We start from the raw sequence: 17,675 nt of genomic DNA on the forward strand, positions 1-17,675 counted from the left end.
TGTGCTGGAATTAACGCTCGACAACTGACTCCTAACTCTGTTCGTCCTTGCATCCCTGCTGGAGCCAGCATCACAGGGTGTAAAGGCTCCAGTGTAAAATGGTGAGAGGGCAGATTACACTGCAGTCAGTGTTTGGACCCACCCTCCCCGACATTGAACTGGGCCATTAACTCTGTTTCACTCCACAAATGGTGCCTGACCTGCTGAGTATTTCCGACCTTTCCTGTTTTTACTTCAAAGATTCATGATTCCTGAGGGAAGAAATTTCTCCTCATCTCAGTCCTAAAGGATCAACCCCTTATCCTGAGACTATGCCCCTGTGCTTTAGATTCCCCATCCAGGGGGGTGGGGGGAAACCTCTCAGAATCTAGCCAAGTCCTTTCAGAATCTTTGTAGGATCTTAGGGTGGAGACAAGATAGCAGATTTGAGAACTGGAGGATAATCGATTAATGATTCAGTTTAGAGTTCTGATAAAGGGTCTAAGCTGCAGTGATAACCTATGTCTCTTTAAAGGTGCAGCCTTTTTGCTCCCAGAAGAATTCTCCACTTACCTTTGATTGCTCGTTGTCTTCTACGTCTGTCCTGTGTAGCTCTATTCCTGTGGCCTTCACAGAGTTGCTGTCGGCAGTCAAGTAACCCCTACCACGTTCCACTTGCTCCTGGTAAACAACCAGCTCATCCTCCTTGGCTGACGCTAGCCCCTTTGGGAGATAGTTACACTGCGCACATAGTTTCGAAGGACATTCCTGAAGGTTTTTTGATGGTATCCTATAGATTAAAATGCTAAATGTTATCACTAGAGGCATACTTAGAGGCTCAGCAAGGATTGTGATCAGGAAGCTTCACCTGTCAGCCTCACGTATTAGGAATTTCTGGGCAGTCACTCGCAGTTTCCTGATGTGTGTGAGCAGTGGTCACACTCCCTTCTGATAGTAGTTATTTGGAAGATTAACCCTTTCGAGATTATAGCAAACAAAACATGAATTATATCTTCTACATATTTCAGCCATGATTGAATGGCAGAGCAGACTTGATGGGCCAAATGGCCTAATTTCTGCTCCTATGTCTTATGGTCTTATATTGTTCAAACAGAAGCTGATTATTGTCAATTGATATAAATCGTTGCTAGAATATTACTGAAAGGAGAGACATGGTGTCAAAGCTTTTCATCTTGCACTCATCAGGACAAACACAAAACTGCCATATTTCAAATGATCACAACAATTTAATCTACAGGAAAAAATGGTGTTGATTGATGGACAAGGCAGCTCTGATTGGCCAAGGTGTTGCTATGGCGAAAGCAGTGGGGAACCAAAGGCTCCCCGAGCTTCTAGGTAATTCAAAAAAGGCCCACAGCATGAACATATTCCTTTTGTTTGTAGAGAACAGGTCCATACATATAATGTATGTTGCTTTGAGTAAGCATAAATGAGCCATGTTACCAGCTCAACTATTTATCATAAATTGGCTGTTAGTGTAGCTATTAGCACACTCAGGATTATTCAGCAAGTGCTGCTCAATTGTGGAATCACATCCAACAGTAGTTATTTTATTTTGGGTTTTGCAGTTGCGGGCTGGTTCAGTACGGTCTGTACTCTGCCTATTATAAACAACGGAAGGAATATGCTGTTTAATTTGATTAGCCCATCTCTGGGATGTACGGCCTACATACCTGCATCGCACAAGCATTGAATTTCATACATCACGTTGCTCAATAGTGGAGTAGACGCAACATCTTTTTGGACTGATGGCAGCATCCTGTTGGTGGAAAAGACCACTCGCGTAGCCACTGCATAGTAGCAATGTGAAACAGCTTGCTTAGTCTGTTGTTCAAATTTTTGAAATACTTTGCCTCTCCAGAATAATTTGCGGTAGAGCAGGCACTTTTCAGGTCCAAATGTGAGGGCCTTTGGCCCATTTGTGAGTTTGCGCAATTCATAGTGAACAATAATCTGATCAGGTTAGCCACTGCCCCACAGGATAGCTTTGATGTGCTCTGCTTCTGCATCAAGCTTGCAAGATGAGCAAATACCTCGGGCCATATTTACAAGATTGCAGATAAGGCCAATCTTATGGCACATGGAGCTATGCGAATCCCAATGTGCATATTGACTGGTAAAGGCAGGCTTATGGTAGACAGTAGTGGAGACCCCATTAGCAGATTTCTCAACTAGTACATTGAAGAAAAGTCGCACATTAAAAACTGCTTCATCTCAAAAGTAAATTGGAACATGGGATGGAACATATTAAGGTGTGTAAGATCGCGAATGTATCATCTACTTATCGGAAATATGCATGAGTTGGAGGTTAAGGCTCATTCCATCAAAAAATGTTTCTCGTGGTAACCAATAAAAATGTTAGCAAGCGTTAGACCTAGAGAGGATCCCCTGGCTATACCATGTGTGCCCAAATTTCACCCTAGGTGAAGATGGAGGGTAAAGCAGCCCATGAAGTGCTCTGAAGTGCCTGCAATACCTACTCATTTGTAGTATTCATGAAGTTATCATTCCTTATCACTAATTGGGCACCGGCAATAAATGTAACCTTGCTAACGAGAACAAATAAACAGTCAGGATTAGCCAATCAGAACCTGGATTTGTACATCATGAACTTTGGAGGGTTAAGATCAACACTGACAGGAGTCTGTGGATCTTTCCAATGCAGGGGATTATCGTCTAGCATTTAGAGACTGCTCCCAGCACACCAATCTCCTCCTGATTTTGGATTTGTTTCTTTTGTGGCAGTGCAGCATGAAGCATAGCAAATTGTATGACAAAAACACTGAGAAATGTTACCTTTAAATCCCTGGTTCCTTAAATGATATGAGTTTTAACTTTTATTGCACCATCACCCAATCATTTTCAGGATAGAAATCAGAGGTTTCAAAATATATTTATTTTCATAAGATAAAATTGTGTGTCTCACAGAAATGGCAGAACAGTAAGAGGCCATTTGCCCCATTGTACCTGTGCCAGTGTTATCTACTCAAAACCCATTTCCCCCTATCCTCATATATTCTTCTGTTTCAGCCAATTCCCTTTTAAACAATGTTCAGTAGCCATTTGTGTTAAAATATTCCTCTTTCTAAGAAGCTTGTGTGTGAAAAAAAATGTCTTCTAGCATTCCCCTTCAATCTTCAGTGATAACTCTAAGTCTCCTGGAGTCTATGTCTCCTTGTTGCCCGCTCACAAATCAACGGAAGCAAAATTACCTGTTATCAGGATTAATTTGTAACAAAGAACCATCGTGTTTGCGATATTTCAAGCTTTTCAATGTTTTCAGCAAAAGTTCTTTTTGACTGAATATCTGCTGCCATTCACATTCTAGGGTCTTCATACGAGAGGCTAAAATTGTCTTTTCGCTCTGCAGACTCAGGATTTTCTGTTCCGAAGCCTGCAAGCTTTGTTTCAGGCTGGTTATTTCCAATAAAAGGCTTTCATTTATCTGTCGCAAAGAGAAATTCATGTTTGTGTCTGCTTTTTGGAAATGACAATAAATTAATGGCAACTCCTCCTCATCATTGATGGGACCCAGAAGGTGCTAAAATACCCATTTGCTTTCCACCGGATGGGAGCTTTGAAGCTTGGCTGAATTTCACTATCACCACCCTATTTGAGCTTTGTTGTACGTCTTGCCAATTTAATGAGTTAGTCGGGAATAGGCTAATGAGAAATCAGTTGGATAATGTACTATAACTAAAACCTTTTGACTAGGGAAAAGAGTGGCATAGTGATAATGTCACTGGACTAGTAATCCAGAAGCCCAGGTTAATGTTCTGGGGACACGGGTTCAAATCCTGCCATGGCAGCTGGTGGAGTTTGAATTCAGTTAATAAAATCTGGAATATAAAGCGAGTCTCAATAATGGTAGCCAGGAAAGCATCATCTCTTGTTGTAAAAACCCATCTGGTTCACTAAAGTCCTTTATGGAAGGAAACCTTACCTGGTCTGGCCTATATGTGACTCCAGACCCACAGCAGTATGGTTGACTCCTATCTGCCCTCTGAAATGACCTAGCAAGCCACTCAGCTCAAGGCAAATTAGGGATGAGCAACAAAAGTTGGCTTTGTCAGCGGCGCCTACATCCCATGAAAGAATTTTTAAAATGTTGAAATTCAGGCTGGGGTAAACCTTGGCTGTGTGTGGAATGTAAATTGGAAATATAAAAACATCACAAATCTAAAGCACAGATGGAGGCAAGTTGGCCCATTTTGACTCTGTCAGCCAAAACAAGAGCAAGCCAACCTAATCCCACTTGGCAGCTCCTGGTCTGTAAGCCTGTAAATTGTAGCATTACAAGTCCATATCCAACTATTTTTTTTTAAATGAAATGAGAGTTTCTGCCTCTATCACCCTTTCAGGCAGATAGTTCCTGATGAATGCCAACCTTTGGGTGAAAAGGGGTGATTGTAAATCGGCATAACATCTTTTTTAACATCACTCCCAATTTTGAAATCCATGGAAGAAGTGATGTCAACTTCCTCTCAAGAAGGGCAGATGCTCAATATTACTGATGAAGCTATCCTAAAGATGTGGAATAAGCTCACCTGCCCATTGACACACCAGTTCGCAATCAATAAGAATACATTACTGCACTCCGAAGTTTCAGTCAGATGTAGAGATGTTTCTGCACATTACCATAATGAACCTGTCTATTCCTCGAGCCTCTACTTCATACCATGTTGCACACGGTTTCTTAGATGGTTTACAATAACAGGAACAGCGACTGCAGAATCAATGGAAAGGTAACAAGACACGTGCTGAAAATGGGCCAGAGATCAATAATCTAACGTGGTTGACAGGTCTATCAGAAGCCATCAAATTCAGACTAAATTCAAAGGGCTGGAACAAACTTAAATATCTGTGTGTCAGCAAGCCACCCAGATATATCATTCATGCCAGCTGGAATGAGATGGCACTGAGTGCCAACACCCTTATCCTCAAGGACCAAAGACCAATGACGTTCAATGGATCCACCATGGAAAGCATGATGCGCATATACGTAGGGATAGCAGTAGAATATTTAGTCCCTTGAGATGATCCTCCATTTAGCTAAATCATAGTTGATCTGTATCTAAAATCTATTCTTTGTTCTATGTTACTTGTTAGCCAATGCAAGTATAAATGTTGTAAGAATGGAACTGCCATTATCTACCCTGACCTGAGCTATAAGTGCAATGAGACCAATATTAGCCTAAAACTAGGGCCCAGATTTGCACTACAATAGAGACGCTTTCCATCATGGCAAAAATCTTGAAAATAGCCGGAAATTCTAAGTTCCGACCCTAAACGTAGCATTTCCTATTTTTGTAGGAGGTGGGACTGGCTTCAGCTCAGGGTCCGTGCATGCAGGATTTATGGAGGCAGCTGGCCATTTATATCACCATCTGCCTCTACTGAAGAGGGATTTTGGCTGGCCAGGAGTGTAAAACCCGGAGTATGCAGATTAGACCAGGTAAGAGCTAATCTGAACTTGGTGGATTTGTTTGGATAGCCAGGGTACCCCCTTTGGTGAGGTAGGGAACCCCTTTGGACATGGTCCCAGGACATCTTTGGGACAGGTAAGGCACCCTTTGGGATTGTTAAAAATGTTTGTGCGTAAAAAGTGCATTAGCTCACTGGAACTGTCAAAGCTGCCCAGGAACTATCAAAGAACTGTCAAGGAACTGACAAAGCTGTCCAGGAACTGTCAAAGAACTATCCTGCTGTTAAAAAAGTGTCAAGGATACTAGGTGAGTTATTATGAGGTAAGGATAAAGGGTGGTGGGTGGGAGGCATGGGTTGACATGAGTTGGCACTGGGGCTATAAAGGGCCATGAGGATGTGGTCGGCATAAAGGGCCTTTCTGGTGGGTAGTGGGGCATGGGTTGGCATAGAGGATATGACGGGCCAAGGGAAGTGGGTGGGAGCAAGAGGTGGCATAGGTTGTCATGGATGACGCATGGGGGGTACGTGAGTGGGTGAGTGGAGGGAGGGGTGAGGGTTGAGGGCTGTGTTTAGTTTTAATCTTCTTTAAACAACTTAAAGTGACAGAGCACAGGGCAGGCCTTCGGCCCAGCCTGCTTCCGCAGCTGGCAGCCTCTATACTCGTGGCAGGCCTGACTTCCAATCCAGCCCTCACCCACCACCAATACCCCGGAACGAAAATCCGAACCGCGGGTGGCCATTTTTAAAGGTTGGGTTCACAGAGCTGGGAATTCTCCCGTCTCTGTGACCCGACCCAGGAGCAAAAATCCGGTCCTCGGTTGAGTTGATTTCTGCCCCCATTAGGGTTCCATTACACCTTGCCTGCATTCACTTACACGTGCGAAGGAGCTCAGTGGAGCTGGACTAGTTTTAACTGGATTTCTTGCGTGGATATGCTAATGCAGATGACCTCTATATATCCTTACCTTTCTGTTGGCAGTTAGCTGTGATTCGGACTCGAGGCATTGCTTTTTCAGTCCATAGCTCTCACATTTGGTTTGGAATAGTTCCGAATGGAGGTCTGATATCTGTGTCTCTATTGAGGCTTTTCCTGTTTCATCGCTGACTAGGCAAGGTGCCAACTCTTGGAGGGGATCTTCCTATAATGATCGGAAATCAAAGTGAATTATTACAATGGATTGTTTTGAGCTAATTCTTCAGTACTCCTTGGCTGAGTAAGGAGACAATATTTGTCTTGTCATACACATTCACCACTGCCAAGTCTTATAAAAAAAACAAGAATTTCACAAAAATTCACAAAACATGAAGAACAAATATGAAAATTAATTGTAAAACGTGATCTTCCCCTTTTTAAACTCTATTGTACATAAAGCTTCTCTCAGGTAAATGGAACATACAATATAATTCCATCTAAGCAGATGGGAAATTTAGCTGTTCCACATTTAAATCTATTTTAATATTTAAATTAAGCAGGTGCACTTTAGCTTGAAAGATCATACATTTTCCAAATTAGTAGCAGAATATTGCGAGCGATTTCTGCCTCATTTCTCAGCCCTCAATCACCCATTCCATTGTGATGCCACTGGCCATTTGATTGGAAAATGTACACAAACAAGTAGAGGTTTCTTTTCATTCTTAATGGTTTTCTTGGCCCTGAGCTTTGGTGGGTGTTTCCCTGATCTCCTGTTGTAAAATCCAGCCTGTCATAACATTGGCCCTCTCATAACTTCGGCCCTGTTGCAATTTTGGCCCCTGCTGTAAATTTCAGGAATGAGAAACATCAACATAGTGGAAGTAATGCAAGATATTGGGAGCACCCTGTAGATATTCAAGGAACTTGTCTTTTCTCTTGGAATAAAAATACACCCAAAGCACTGATACACCTCAGGGCTTATTTCCCTCCCCAATCTGTGAACCAGTGAGTTTGTATGGAGATTGTACTTCATTATACTAAAGGATGGGCTCAGTGAATGAGGTTGTTTTTTAAAACTTACATTGATTACATTGTCCAGATCACCTCCTCCACCCTCTTCCTTGACATTCCAGTCTATCTCTTGATAACGCTCCAGTGAGTCATGTCGGGTGCGCCAATAGTTTTGTGGCTGTTCTTCAGCCTAATGTTCATAAAAAACATGTTAAGACTGAATGAGAGAATTGTGACTCTTGATTCCTTAAAGGGTAATTTTATGAGTCATTGTTCCCAGTGCTGAGAGACTTGTCCACCGGCAGCGTATATTGGGAATTCAAACGCAAGTTCCCCAAAAATTTACACAAAATAATGAACAGAACATTGGAGCAAACATGGATCTCGATTTTTGACATACGCCCCCAGTAGGTGATGCTTTGCATTGGGAACACTAACCAGCAATATTAACAGTTAGGGAGTAAGATCCAGGATTTTGACCTAGCAGCAGGAACAGTGATATAGTCCAAGTCAGGACAGTGTGTGGCTTGGAGGGGAACTTACAGGTAGTGGTGTTTCCATGCATCTGCTGCCCTTGTCCTTCTAGGTGGTACAGGTCGAGGGTTTGGAAGGTGCCGTTGAAGGAACCTTGGTGAGTTGCTGCAGTGCAGCGATTGCATGACTAAAAAGTGAGTAAAGAGTGTATGTGTTTGCTCTATGTGGATACAGGTGTAATAGCTAAGAGTGCAGTAAATCCAGGAAATTCTCATCAACTGACTGACAGGCACACATGCAAGTGAGCCCAGTGGAAACCCAGTGGCAGCAGATCACAGGATGGGCCAAAAAGGTCAAGAAAACCGTGGGGATGTGGTTCAACGGTGCACAAGTGACACTGAGTGCTTAAACCTGAGTTTGCTCACTATCAAACATTCCTACACCGTCCAAACACTAATAATGTGCAGAAAATGGGAAGGATTATCACTCTCTAGCTGTCGAAGTACAGGAGCATCTCTTAGTATAGCATAAAGAGATAGTAATTTTCAGAAGTGACATTGATATTTAACATGGTATGAGAGAACAATATGAAGCTTTATCATAGATCTGCCTGAAATATGTGTATTCGTTGTACTATTTCGGAAATGATATTGCAATTGTAGGGGCAATCTCTTGTTCCTGACTGGAGAATCCAGACAACAAATTATAGTCCTATCTCCTGTTTGCATTCCAGGTGAACGTGGCGTCCCTCAGTTACTAACATCGCTCAGCCGCCCATCCCCTGAATTTCTTTCCACAGATTATGATTATCAGATACACCTTGTTCAACAGCATATTTCAAGTTCAAACCTGTCACGCTAACTAGTTGTTTAACAACACAGCAAAGCATTCCATCGTCAACCACAGGATAAATTTTCCCTTTCAAAACTAACACTGATTGTATATACACGAGATATAAACATGCCACAGCCCTGCCCTGAAGAGTCCTTTTACAGTCTTTCAGGAGACATTGGGAATTCTGATACATTCTTTCCACACCAATTAGAGAGAGCACAGTTTGTGAAGTACTTCACAAAGATTATTTATTTTAGCTACTGCACTGAAACTCAAACAATTCCCAAACAATAAAACTGCAAATGCGAGAAGTGTATGACACAACTCAGCAGTGCCTCTGAGGGCAGAATTAACATGCCCAGGCTTGCTATGTTTACATAAGTCCTGTGTGATAAAGGCCATAAGACTGAAATGATCTTCTTTAAACAAGATGGAGGTAATCTTCTCCCCCTTCCTGCCCCATCTCTCCCCGACCCCCTGACACACAAATCCTGCCCCCAGCAGTAATTATAACGCTGGCTTTTGCCAAGCATATAATAACCATAGTGTATGTGAGACATTTATTTGCAAAGCCAAACATGGGTTGAAGATGGTGTTAATCTAACAAGGGAGCAAACGTGACCACTAAGTAATGTGTTGCGGGTCGAATCTAATTAATTTAGCTATGGTGGAAATTCCAAGTTGTTTGCAATATACTGCACAGGGGTTATAAATCACACCCTGAGTGGATCTGAATCAGTATCCACAAATAAAGCCAGTGTGCAATTCAATTAAAAATAAATCATACCAGTTAGCCAAATAACACTATTCTGATATATGTGGAGACATTTTGCATTAAGAATATTTTAATGTACACTGCAATGTGCGCATCAAACACACACATTGCTTTCCATTCTTTGAGCATATTAGTCTGAATCCACATTATTAGGTATGGATAAAATTACAGAGTATATATGCGGAGGGCAGTGCCCTTGCGATGAATCCATTAGTATCCATTGAACACACATAAGATAGGGTGACATGTGAATGAACATTCTGGAAACTGTTGAGAGTTACAACGAGGGTCTTGGAGGCATCAACTCTACCTGTAAACTGGCACTGAAAGACGAGCAATAGAGGGAGGAGAAACACAAGTGTGGAAATTAAATACTGTATCTTTTGTTTCAACAACTGGAAAAGTTGCAAGGAAATAAAGGATGGAATTTTCCATTTCATTATTTCTGGCACATAATGAGAGCTCTGGTTGAAAATTTCTGGTTGTGGGTTTGGGATGTGGAATTTACTGATGTGCAATCCCAGCAAGCAGCAAAAGCACTAGAGCAGAAAATCCAATCCAAAATATCAATACTGTACTGATTTAAAATGTAATATGACTATATATTAAACTAAATATATCTCCTTTACAATCTCAGGAAATAAGTGACTGGGTATGCACTAAAAAAATGAAGCTATCTGTGTGAGCTGTCTGAAATTCTGTAAAAATTCTGTGCATAACTTATAGTTGATGCTTTAACGATGTCTACAGATTGAGGTGCTGCAGAGGTTACAGGAGAACTAGATTCTAGCCCTGTGTCTCTGTAGAAAAGACTTCACATGGCTCAATGAAGCCCTACTGGCAGCATCCAAGAATGACATGAAGGAGGACTACTCGCTGTTTCAGAATGTCAAGCGCCTCAACTAAAAGTGCCGAATCCAGCACCTTTTATTATCTAGTCAGTTCCTGTCAGGATGAATGTTGATGTATCAAAAATCACACAGTGGCATGGACATCCCTGGTAATCTCGTTACAAATCTCGTTGATTTTGGTGCTGATGCATGGGGGGAGAAGTTGATAAAGAGCCAGCACCGGCCTTTTATCCATGTTTCCTAGTGTTTGGTATGGAGTTCTTTCTGCTTATGAGATCCACAGTCACTTGATACCAAGTGTTCCATCATTTGAGTGATTCTATCTTGCAAGTAGATTCTTTCTGAAGGATTTTCCGCTTTGGGGGCGAGGCCCACTCACCGAGGGGAAAATTATGCGGGATGACATCAGGAGGAATCCCCCGATATCATCCCGGTCCATTTAAATCTTCAGGAAGGCGGTTGGACAGCGAAATCAGCTGTCCGCCTGTCGACCTGTCAATAGCCAATTAAGCTTGTTAAAGACCCTGCCCGGCCAGGCTTAAAGCTGATGGGCAGGCCAGGAGCCCCAGCGGGCTCCAGATTATTCATGAAACTTCATCCACTGGCGGGATGAAGTTTCATGTCCGTTTTTTAAAATTGAATAATTTTTACGTGTTTCTTATTAACATATCCCATCTTGTATGATATTGTCACATGAGGGGGACATGTTAATAATTTTAATATTTCTCTATTTTTTGACTTTTCTTACCTGTCAGTAAACGCCCTGAGATAGCACTTTGCCTAAGAGCGCACTTTGACAGTTGGGGATTCCCTCCACCCCCCTGTACAGGAAGCACATAGTGCTTCCCGTTGGGAAGGCCGCTGGGTGGGCCTTAATTGGCCCGCCCACTCAAAATGGCGGCAGGCCCCGTTTCAGCGGCGGGGGTCAGCTGCCCTCCAGCCACCGAGCCGTTGGGGCTCGCTCACCCATCGAGGGCTAAATTCTGCCCTTTGTCCCTTAGGTTGATCATGGCCTTGTTGAGGAATGCAGCAGAGCTATATGGGCAACATCTCTCCAACTAAGCTAGAAACGTGATGAAATTTGTGACATGAGAGATGATGTGCTGGAAATGGTAACTGACTGCTGCAGACACCAGACAGGCAGCAATATAACCAAGCCATATGCTGCTGTAGAAAATTTATGAAGGGCTTTCTAAATATGGCTTCATTAATTATTATTCTTGTAAGATAGACATCCTGTGGGGGGCATAATTGGGACGTTATACCTGAAACTTTGTCCAATCATGCACCCATCTTGCCATTATCCATGTACACTTGAATTGCCTGCATTATACATTTACAATTGCGCCATTTTACTCCTTCAACAAATATCGTGGAAATAACTCCATTTAGTTTGGTTTACAGGTACGAAAATATTTTAAGTAAATGTGTTTCACAATATATATTAAATACATGCCTCTATGACCAGAGAACGGGCATTATTGGAAAGCAAATTTGGAGAGTCGAGTTGAAATTTCAAATCAAAAATTACAGCAAGTACTTTATGTGGCATGTAATGACATCAGAAAATTTATTTCATAAGGATGGTTGTTAAAACTCGAGAATGGTTTCTAAATACACAAGAGTAAATTTAACAAATGCTACGCATTTGTTGCAAAGTCTGGTCATTGGGAGTGTGAATCACAGATTCAGTACTACAATGTTAAAGGATCCAACTGGAATCTGTTCTTCATTGAATGAGGCTCACCCTCTGAGAGCTGAACTCCCTCCGTTGTAGGGTCAGCCATTGCGTAGTGGGCAATACTCTTGTCTCTGAGCCAGAAGGTTGGGAGCTCACATCCCGCTCCAGAGACTTGAGCACATTATCAAGGCTGACGCTCCTGTAGGGTACTGAGGGAGAACTGCCCTGTCAGAGGCGTCATCGTCTTTTGGGTGAGCTATTAAACCGAGGCCCTGTCTGCCCTCTCAGATGGAAATAAAAGGTGGCATTATTTTGAAGAAGAGTGGGGGAATAATCCTCAGTATCCAGGCCAATCCCTCAGCGAACATCTAAAACAGGTGATCTAGTCATTATCACATTGTGAAAATTGGCTGCTGTTTTTGCTATATTACAATAGTCAAAGGTATTTCATTAGCTTAAAGAGCGTTGGGACATCCTGAGGTTGTGAAAGGGGCTACGGAAATGCAAGTCCATCTTTCTCTTCTTAAGCCTTACAGTGGAATGAAACACATTAATAGTTTATTCTAGTTGTTAAAAAAAAACATAGCCACCTCATTGCTTTCATCCTCCAGGTACCTGGAAGCTGTAAACAAAGGATTTCTTCTCTTCAGAGCCATTTGTTCCAGTCTATGATTTACATTTTCAATTTCCTCTTCCAAGCACCAGATCCTGTCAATAATTAACATGCCAATAATTAATGCGTTACTCAATAACTTTAGACAACCTGAGCTGGTTTCTCAGTTTCTGCCATAGAATTGAAAAGCTAAGTGGCTAAGGGGTTATTTTCCAACCTCACCCTCTTGGCATGGAGCCATGTGTGCCAGGGAGCTCATTGGAAATTTGGGTCCCCGTTGCACTAGGTTTCCTAACCAGGAATGTGCTACATGTGCCTGTATTTCGGATAGACAGTTTCAGCTGGAAAGAGTCCCTTGTTCTATGTGTGTCTGTGGTGGGGAGGGGGCTACATCACCTGATAAATAAAGACCCTGACAGGTTTAAAAAAAATCAAATGGGAAAACAAGCAGAAACCAAAGTTCTGCAACGTTGGACTGACACAAGTGAGTAAACACAGCAGTGCTCCCACTATTACTAGCTAACATCTAATTCAAAACGAAGTGGACGGTGTATTGATACTGGAGGAAGCCATCACACGGGCTTCAACTGCCCATTACAGAGCCCAGTTAAATTCCATTTCAGTGGAACCAAGGGTTAGGAATCAGGTGAATTCTAAACAGCCTGGTGATTCTGCTGCACTATTATAAACTGTCGTGTGGTGAAGATGAAAATTTACCCCCACCTCTCCTGATGACACGGTTGCTGGGAAATGCTACTTGAAAAATAATTCTTTTCTCTCCCACTCTCTATGTAGCGTCCTTATTGTCCGATGTTTGCTAATCAGGGCCCATGTCATGATATCACTATGAGACAAGGTAAGAAGGCTGGCCCCAAAAACTACCTTAGCTACTAAGGCGATTGAACCCACACTGTTGATGTTATTCTGCACCTTCCTCTGGCCAACTGAGCTAACTGATCCCCACTCCCATCTTGCTGGCACCAATTTCCACATCGATGGCCACCACTAATCACATGGAAACTACAACATGGAAACAGGCCATTTGGTTCAACCAGTCTGTATTGGTGTTTCCCCTCCAACATGAGTAGCGTCCTAATCCCATGTACCCACTCGTTTTATCACATCCATTTACTGTATTCCCTCTTTCCTTCTAATCTATTCCAGCTCTGATTTTAACCCAGGGTGGCAGTCATGTGGGTGGGGATTGAGGCGGGTTGGAAAAGTTATAGGCTGGCCTGACAATTTTCACCCCTATCAAAATTAGCCATGATATCCAGGTCCAGGAAGGAAATTATGGAGGAACGATGGCAGCTTGTGCCTTTCTTCTGAATTAACAGGATTAGTTAAACATTTTTTTTTAAGACTGTTACCTTGATTCTATTTTCAGCCATAAGAAAACTTCCCAAAAATGAGCTGTAGTGCTGAGTCACAATTTAAATCTGCTTACCTATCCTGGAATTCTCTCTCTCTTTCAGCATCATCCATTTTGACTCCCTGAAGTGTCACCTCCTCCTTGTGAAGCAGGTTCATCTTAGTTTCTAGTAGCTGGTGATAAATGAGAAGAATATTCAACACTCTGTATAGAATCCCTCACCCATACCAATCCATCGCATTTATTAAGCGGGTTTTACTTTGTTAAATGATATTTTTACTCGACCATTGTGGTGATTATAGTTCTGATAAACGTAGGACTGTAGCTTTAAGAATGATCCTGTGTGGTAAGCTCATGTTATCTGTGTAAACCAATGAGTTAGCAGTGTGGGGAACCTCTAGGGGGAAGAGTTCTTCTTTGGTCATAGAGTTAGATGCATACATGTAGTTGCTGCTGCTGTCTTGTAAATAAAGTTCAATGTTTCCACCAAGAAAAGTTGCCTGGAAAATCAACAGCCACAAATATATTTTAAAGATAACACAAAATAACCTCAACATCAAAAGTTATGTGGTAATACATGAATGCATCTAAACAATCCTCAAAACCAGTTGTGTATTTGTCAGTAATCTTTTAAATTCAAATGAGTACAAGCCAAACCTACTCAATCTTTCCTCATAAGACACCTCTTCTGTTGTAAGCTCAAAAAATACAGTGCTTCTAGTACAATGTTTTTATTAGAACTGAATGCAACATGGTTGCCCCTAGCCTGTGCCTCATGGCAGAGTTCACATGACTACAGCAAGCCACGCAGGACGTTTAGTACATGATTGCATTTCAATCCCAAACACGCCCCTTTTCATAATGAACAAAAGACAAATTTACATGCACTATCATGTGTAACTGTGAGTTACCCAAGTTATCCACTATACACACACTGTTCTCATGCATTAACAAACTGTTCATTATTCTCATCAGTCACTGTACATGCGTTGCATACATAGTCGTTAAATCATGCAGACCTCTTAATGGTAAGCGTGCATGTTGTTATTGGCTGTTCGGCTGGGTGATGTTCCCTCTCCGGGGAGTATCATTCCTGTGGCACTTGTTGCCTTAGTAACATTGTTGTTGTTCCAATTCTGTTGTTGGGGACCGGTGGACCTCTGGGAGTGATGGTCATTCTGTACTCTGTGCAGCCGGTCAGATCCCATCTTCCTGTTAGGCCAGCTGCAGTGAAAGAACAACTTCTCTAGTTGTTTGTATGTACCCGTGGTTGTGCTGGTATATTTGGTCATTCATGTCCACTGCCGATGATCGAGATGAAAACTGCACTATGCGTGTCCCAAGTTTCCACGTGGGCTAATTCCTGTTGAGAGCAATGTAAGTTTGTGCCCTGACTGGGTCTCCAATGCTAAACACTGGCAATGGTTTGGCAGTTTTGTCAAAATGAAATTTGGCTTTCTGCTGTTTCTCCTTGATTTTTTCATTCATGTCTCTTACTACTTCTGGCTCCAGTAGTTTTTTTGCTGTTGGAAGATATTTTACATACAGTGTGACATTAGTCATTGATCTACTTTCCATGTCTTCAGTTGATGTATTTCTCCAATTGAGGATTGCCTTGTATACATCTTCACTAGATTTGCTCAATTTCTTGATGATTCCTTTGATGATTTTCACTGTCACCTCAGCTTTTCCATTCGACTGGGGATGGGGTGGAGATGATGTATTGTGTTGAATTTCCCAATTCTTTGTGAAGCGGCTGAATTCTTCACTTATGAACTGAGAGCCACTGTCGCTCATCACAATGTCTGGGGTGCCGTACGACTGAAGTGTGCTTTCAGGCATTCTACAATCTCAGCGGCAGTCATTGAAGTCAGCTGGTCTAACTCCCTAGTCAGAGCAGTAGTCTACTGTGTTAAGATAATCAGTTCCTGCGAGAATGAAGAGGTCTACTCCCAGCTTCATCCATGATCTGCCTGGGATGTCATGCATCATCAGTGGCTCTCTAGCTTGCTTAGCATGGTACTTCTTACAAGCACTGCTCTGGCTGACGTGGTCCTTAAACTCATTGCTCATTTTTAGCCAGTAGAGCGCTTCTCTTCCTTTCCTCAGACTTGACTCAGCATCTCTCTTCTCATCTCTTTAGGGACAATGACTTTACTTCCTTTGTACAAGATAACTTGGGTTATCAATTCATCTTTGTATGCCCAATAAACTCTTGCGACCACAGGTGTGCCCTTGATTCCCTCTGGCCATCCTTTCATCACTACTTCTTGCAGTACTGGAGAGCTGCATCTTGCTGGGTAGCTCACTTTGAGAAGATGTTTAACTTCCAGGACATGTCGAGCTGCTGCTTCACGATGAATCTGGAAGGTTTCACATTCTGTTACAGCATCCTCAACTTTCTTCATAGGGAGTGCTGCTCTCCACAGTGTGTCAGTGATGTACATCTGTTTCCCTGGCTTGTATGTCACGACCAGATGATATTTTTATAAGCGAAGTAAAATTCTTTGCAGACGCTTTGGAACAGATAGTAGGCGGTTTGAGGAAAATGCTTCGAAGTGGCTTGTGGTTGGACTCCACTGTCACTTTGTCTCTACCAAGCAAGTATTGATGAAAATGCTCACAAGTGAAGACAATAGCCAGGCACGCTTTCTCGATCTGAGCGTAGTGTCATTCAGTTTGCATTAATGCTGTGGATGCAAATGCGATTGGTTGTCTTTGCTGCATTAGAGTTGCTCTGAGGCCTGTCTCGCTGGCGTCACACTGAAAGGTGACTTCATCATTGACATCATACTTCAGCACTGGCATTGTCATCACTAGTTGTTTGATTTTTGTGAATGCTTCTTCTTGTTCTGTTCTGCAATACCACTGCACATCCTTGCCGGTGAGCTTATTTAATGGTTCACAGTCCAACAGAAATTAGGCAAAATTCTTGCTAAATAATTTATGAATCCAACAAATTATCACACCGCTTTCATGTCTGTGGTCCACTGCTACAGCTCTCATCTTGTCAGGATCCAGGTGAAGACCTTTTGCTGTCTGTACCTGACCTATGTACATGACTTCAGGCGTGTTCAATTGCAATTTTTTCTTAGAACTAATTATGCAATAGCATAACTTAACTCAAGCTCTTTTACTCCCTATTTTATGAGATGGGTGAGTCACTTTAAAATAAATGGAAAATAGCAAAAAGAGAATGTTATTTCCTCGAACACTGCTCACAGTCATTCCTGTGCTGCTGTCTTTACATTCAGTCTGAGAATTCGGAGGGTAATTTCCTTCACTCCTGGAAAACTGTGGACCATGCACACTTAGGTTTCTTAAAAGCATTCCCACCTGGCAAGGTTCCATGTGGGAAAACTATCCTCACCTTCTCGTGCTCTAGTTACCAGCCTTCAACCTCTGTTGTTTGCTCCCCACTCTATTGTACAAGTGCAATCCGCTCTCACATCTGTTTGTTGGAACTGCCAAGATCACTTTCCCTCAACCTCCCTCCCTAAAAGACCTCTTTCTTCAGTGATGCCTCATAGCTCGTCACCTGAATTCTTTACATTTTGCTTAGTAAGTTTTTCTGATGTGAGGAGTATTTCCTTTTTTATAGTCGTAGATACAACACAACTCCATCGAAAGTAAATTGGATCCTGGAACAAGCTCTGCCCAACCGAATAAAATAATCAGTCAATCTCGGGGCTTTCCTGTGAGAAAGTGCATTCTTGCTTCAATC

The 17,675-nt window shown here is 42.2% G+C and overlaps 1 protein-coding gene across 2 annotated transcripts in view; it reads right to left on the reverse strand.

Moving 5' to 3' along the window:
* The window catches only part of LOC121284458 (putative uncharacterized protein MYH16), a 56,811-nt gene that overhangs the window by 24,830 nt on the left and 14,306 nt on the right, over window positions 1–17,675 (reverse strand). The window contains exons 1-7 of one of the 2 annotated variants that reach the window (XM_041199952.1): window positions 14,613–14,677; window positions 14,027–14,124; window positions 12,557–12,674; window positions 7,422–7,541; window positions 6,393–6,566; window positions 3,213–3,445; window positions 553–769 (exon numbers count right to left, since the gene is read on the reverse strand). In XM_041199952.1, the coding sequence (XP_041055886.1) occupies window positions 553–769; window positions 3,213–3,445; window positions 6,393–6,566; window positions 7,422–7,541; window positions 12,557–12,674; window positions 14,027–14,109 (945 nt within the window). In that variant the 5' untranslated portion in view covers window positions 14,110–14,124; window positions 14,613–14,677. Of the gene's footprint in view, window positions 1–552; window positions 770–3,212; window positions 3,446–6,392; window positions 6,567–7,421; window positions 7,542–12,556; window positions 12,675–14,026; window positions 14,125–14,612; window positions 14,678–17,675 lie in introns of those variants that run through there. The other variant, XM_041199942.1, reaches the window with a different exon arrangement.

This window comes from Carcharodon carcharias, chromosome 1 (genome assembly GCF_017639515.1).
Source record: "Carcharodon carcharias isolate sCarCar2 chromosome 1, sCarCar2.pri, whole genome shotgun sequence".
In the NCBI taxonomy this organism is placed as follows: Eukaryota; Metazoa; Chordata; class Chondrichthyes; order Lamniformes; family Lamnidae; genus Carcharodon; species Carcharodon carcharias.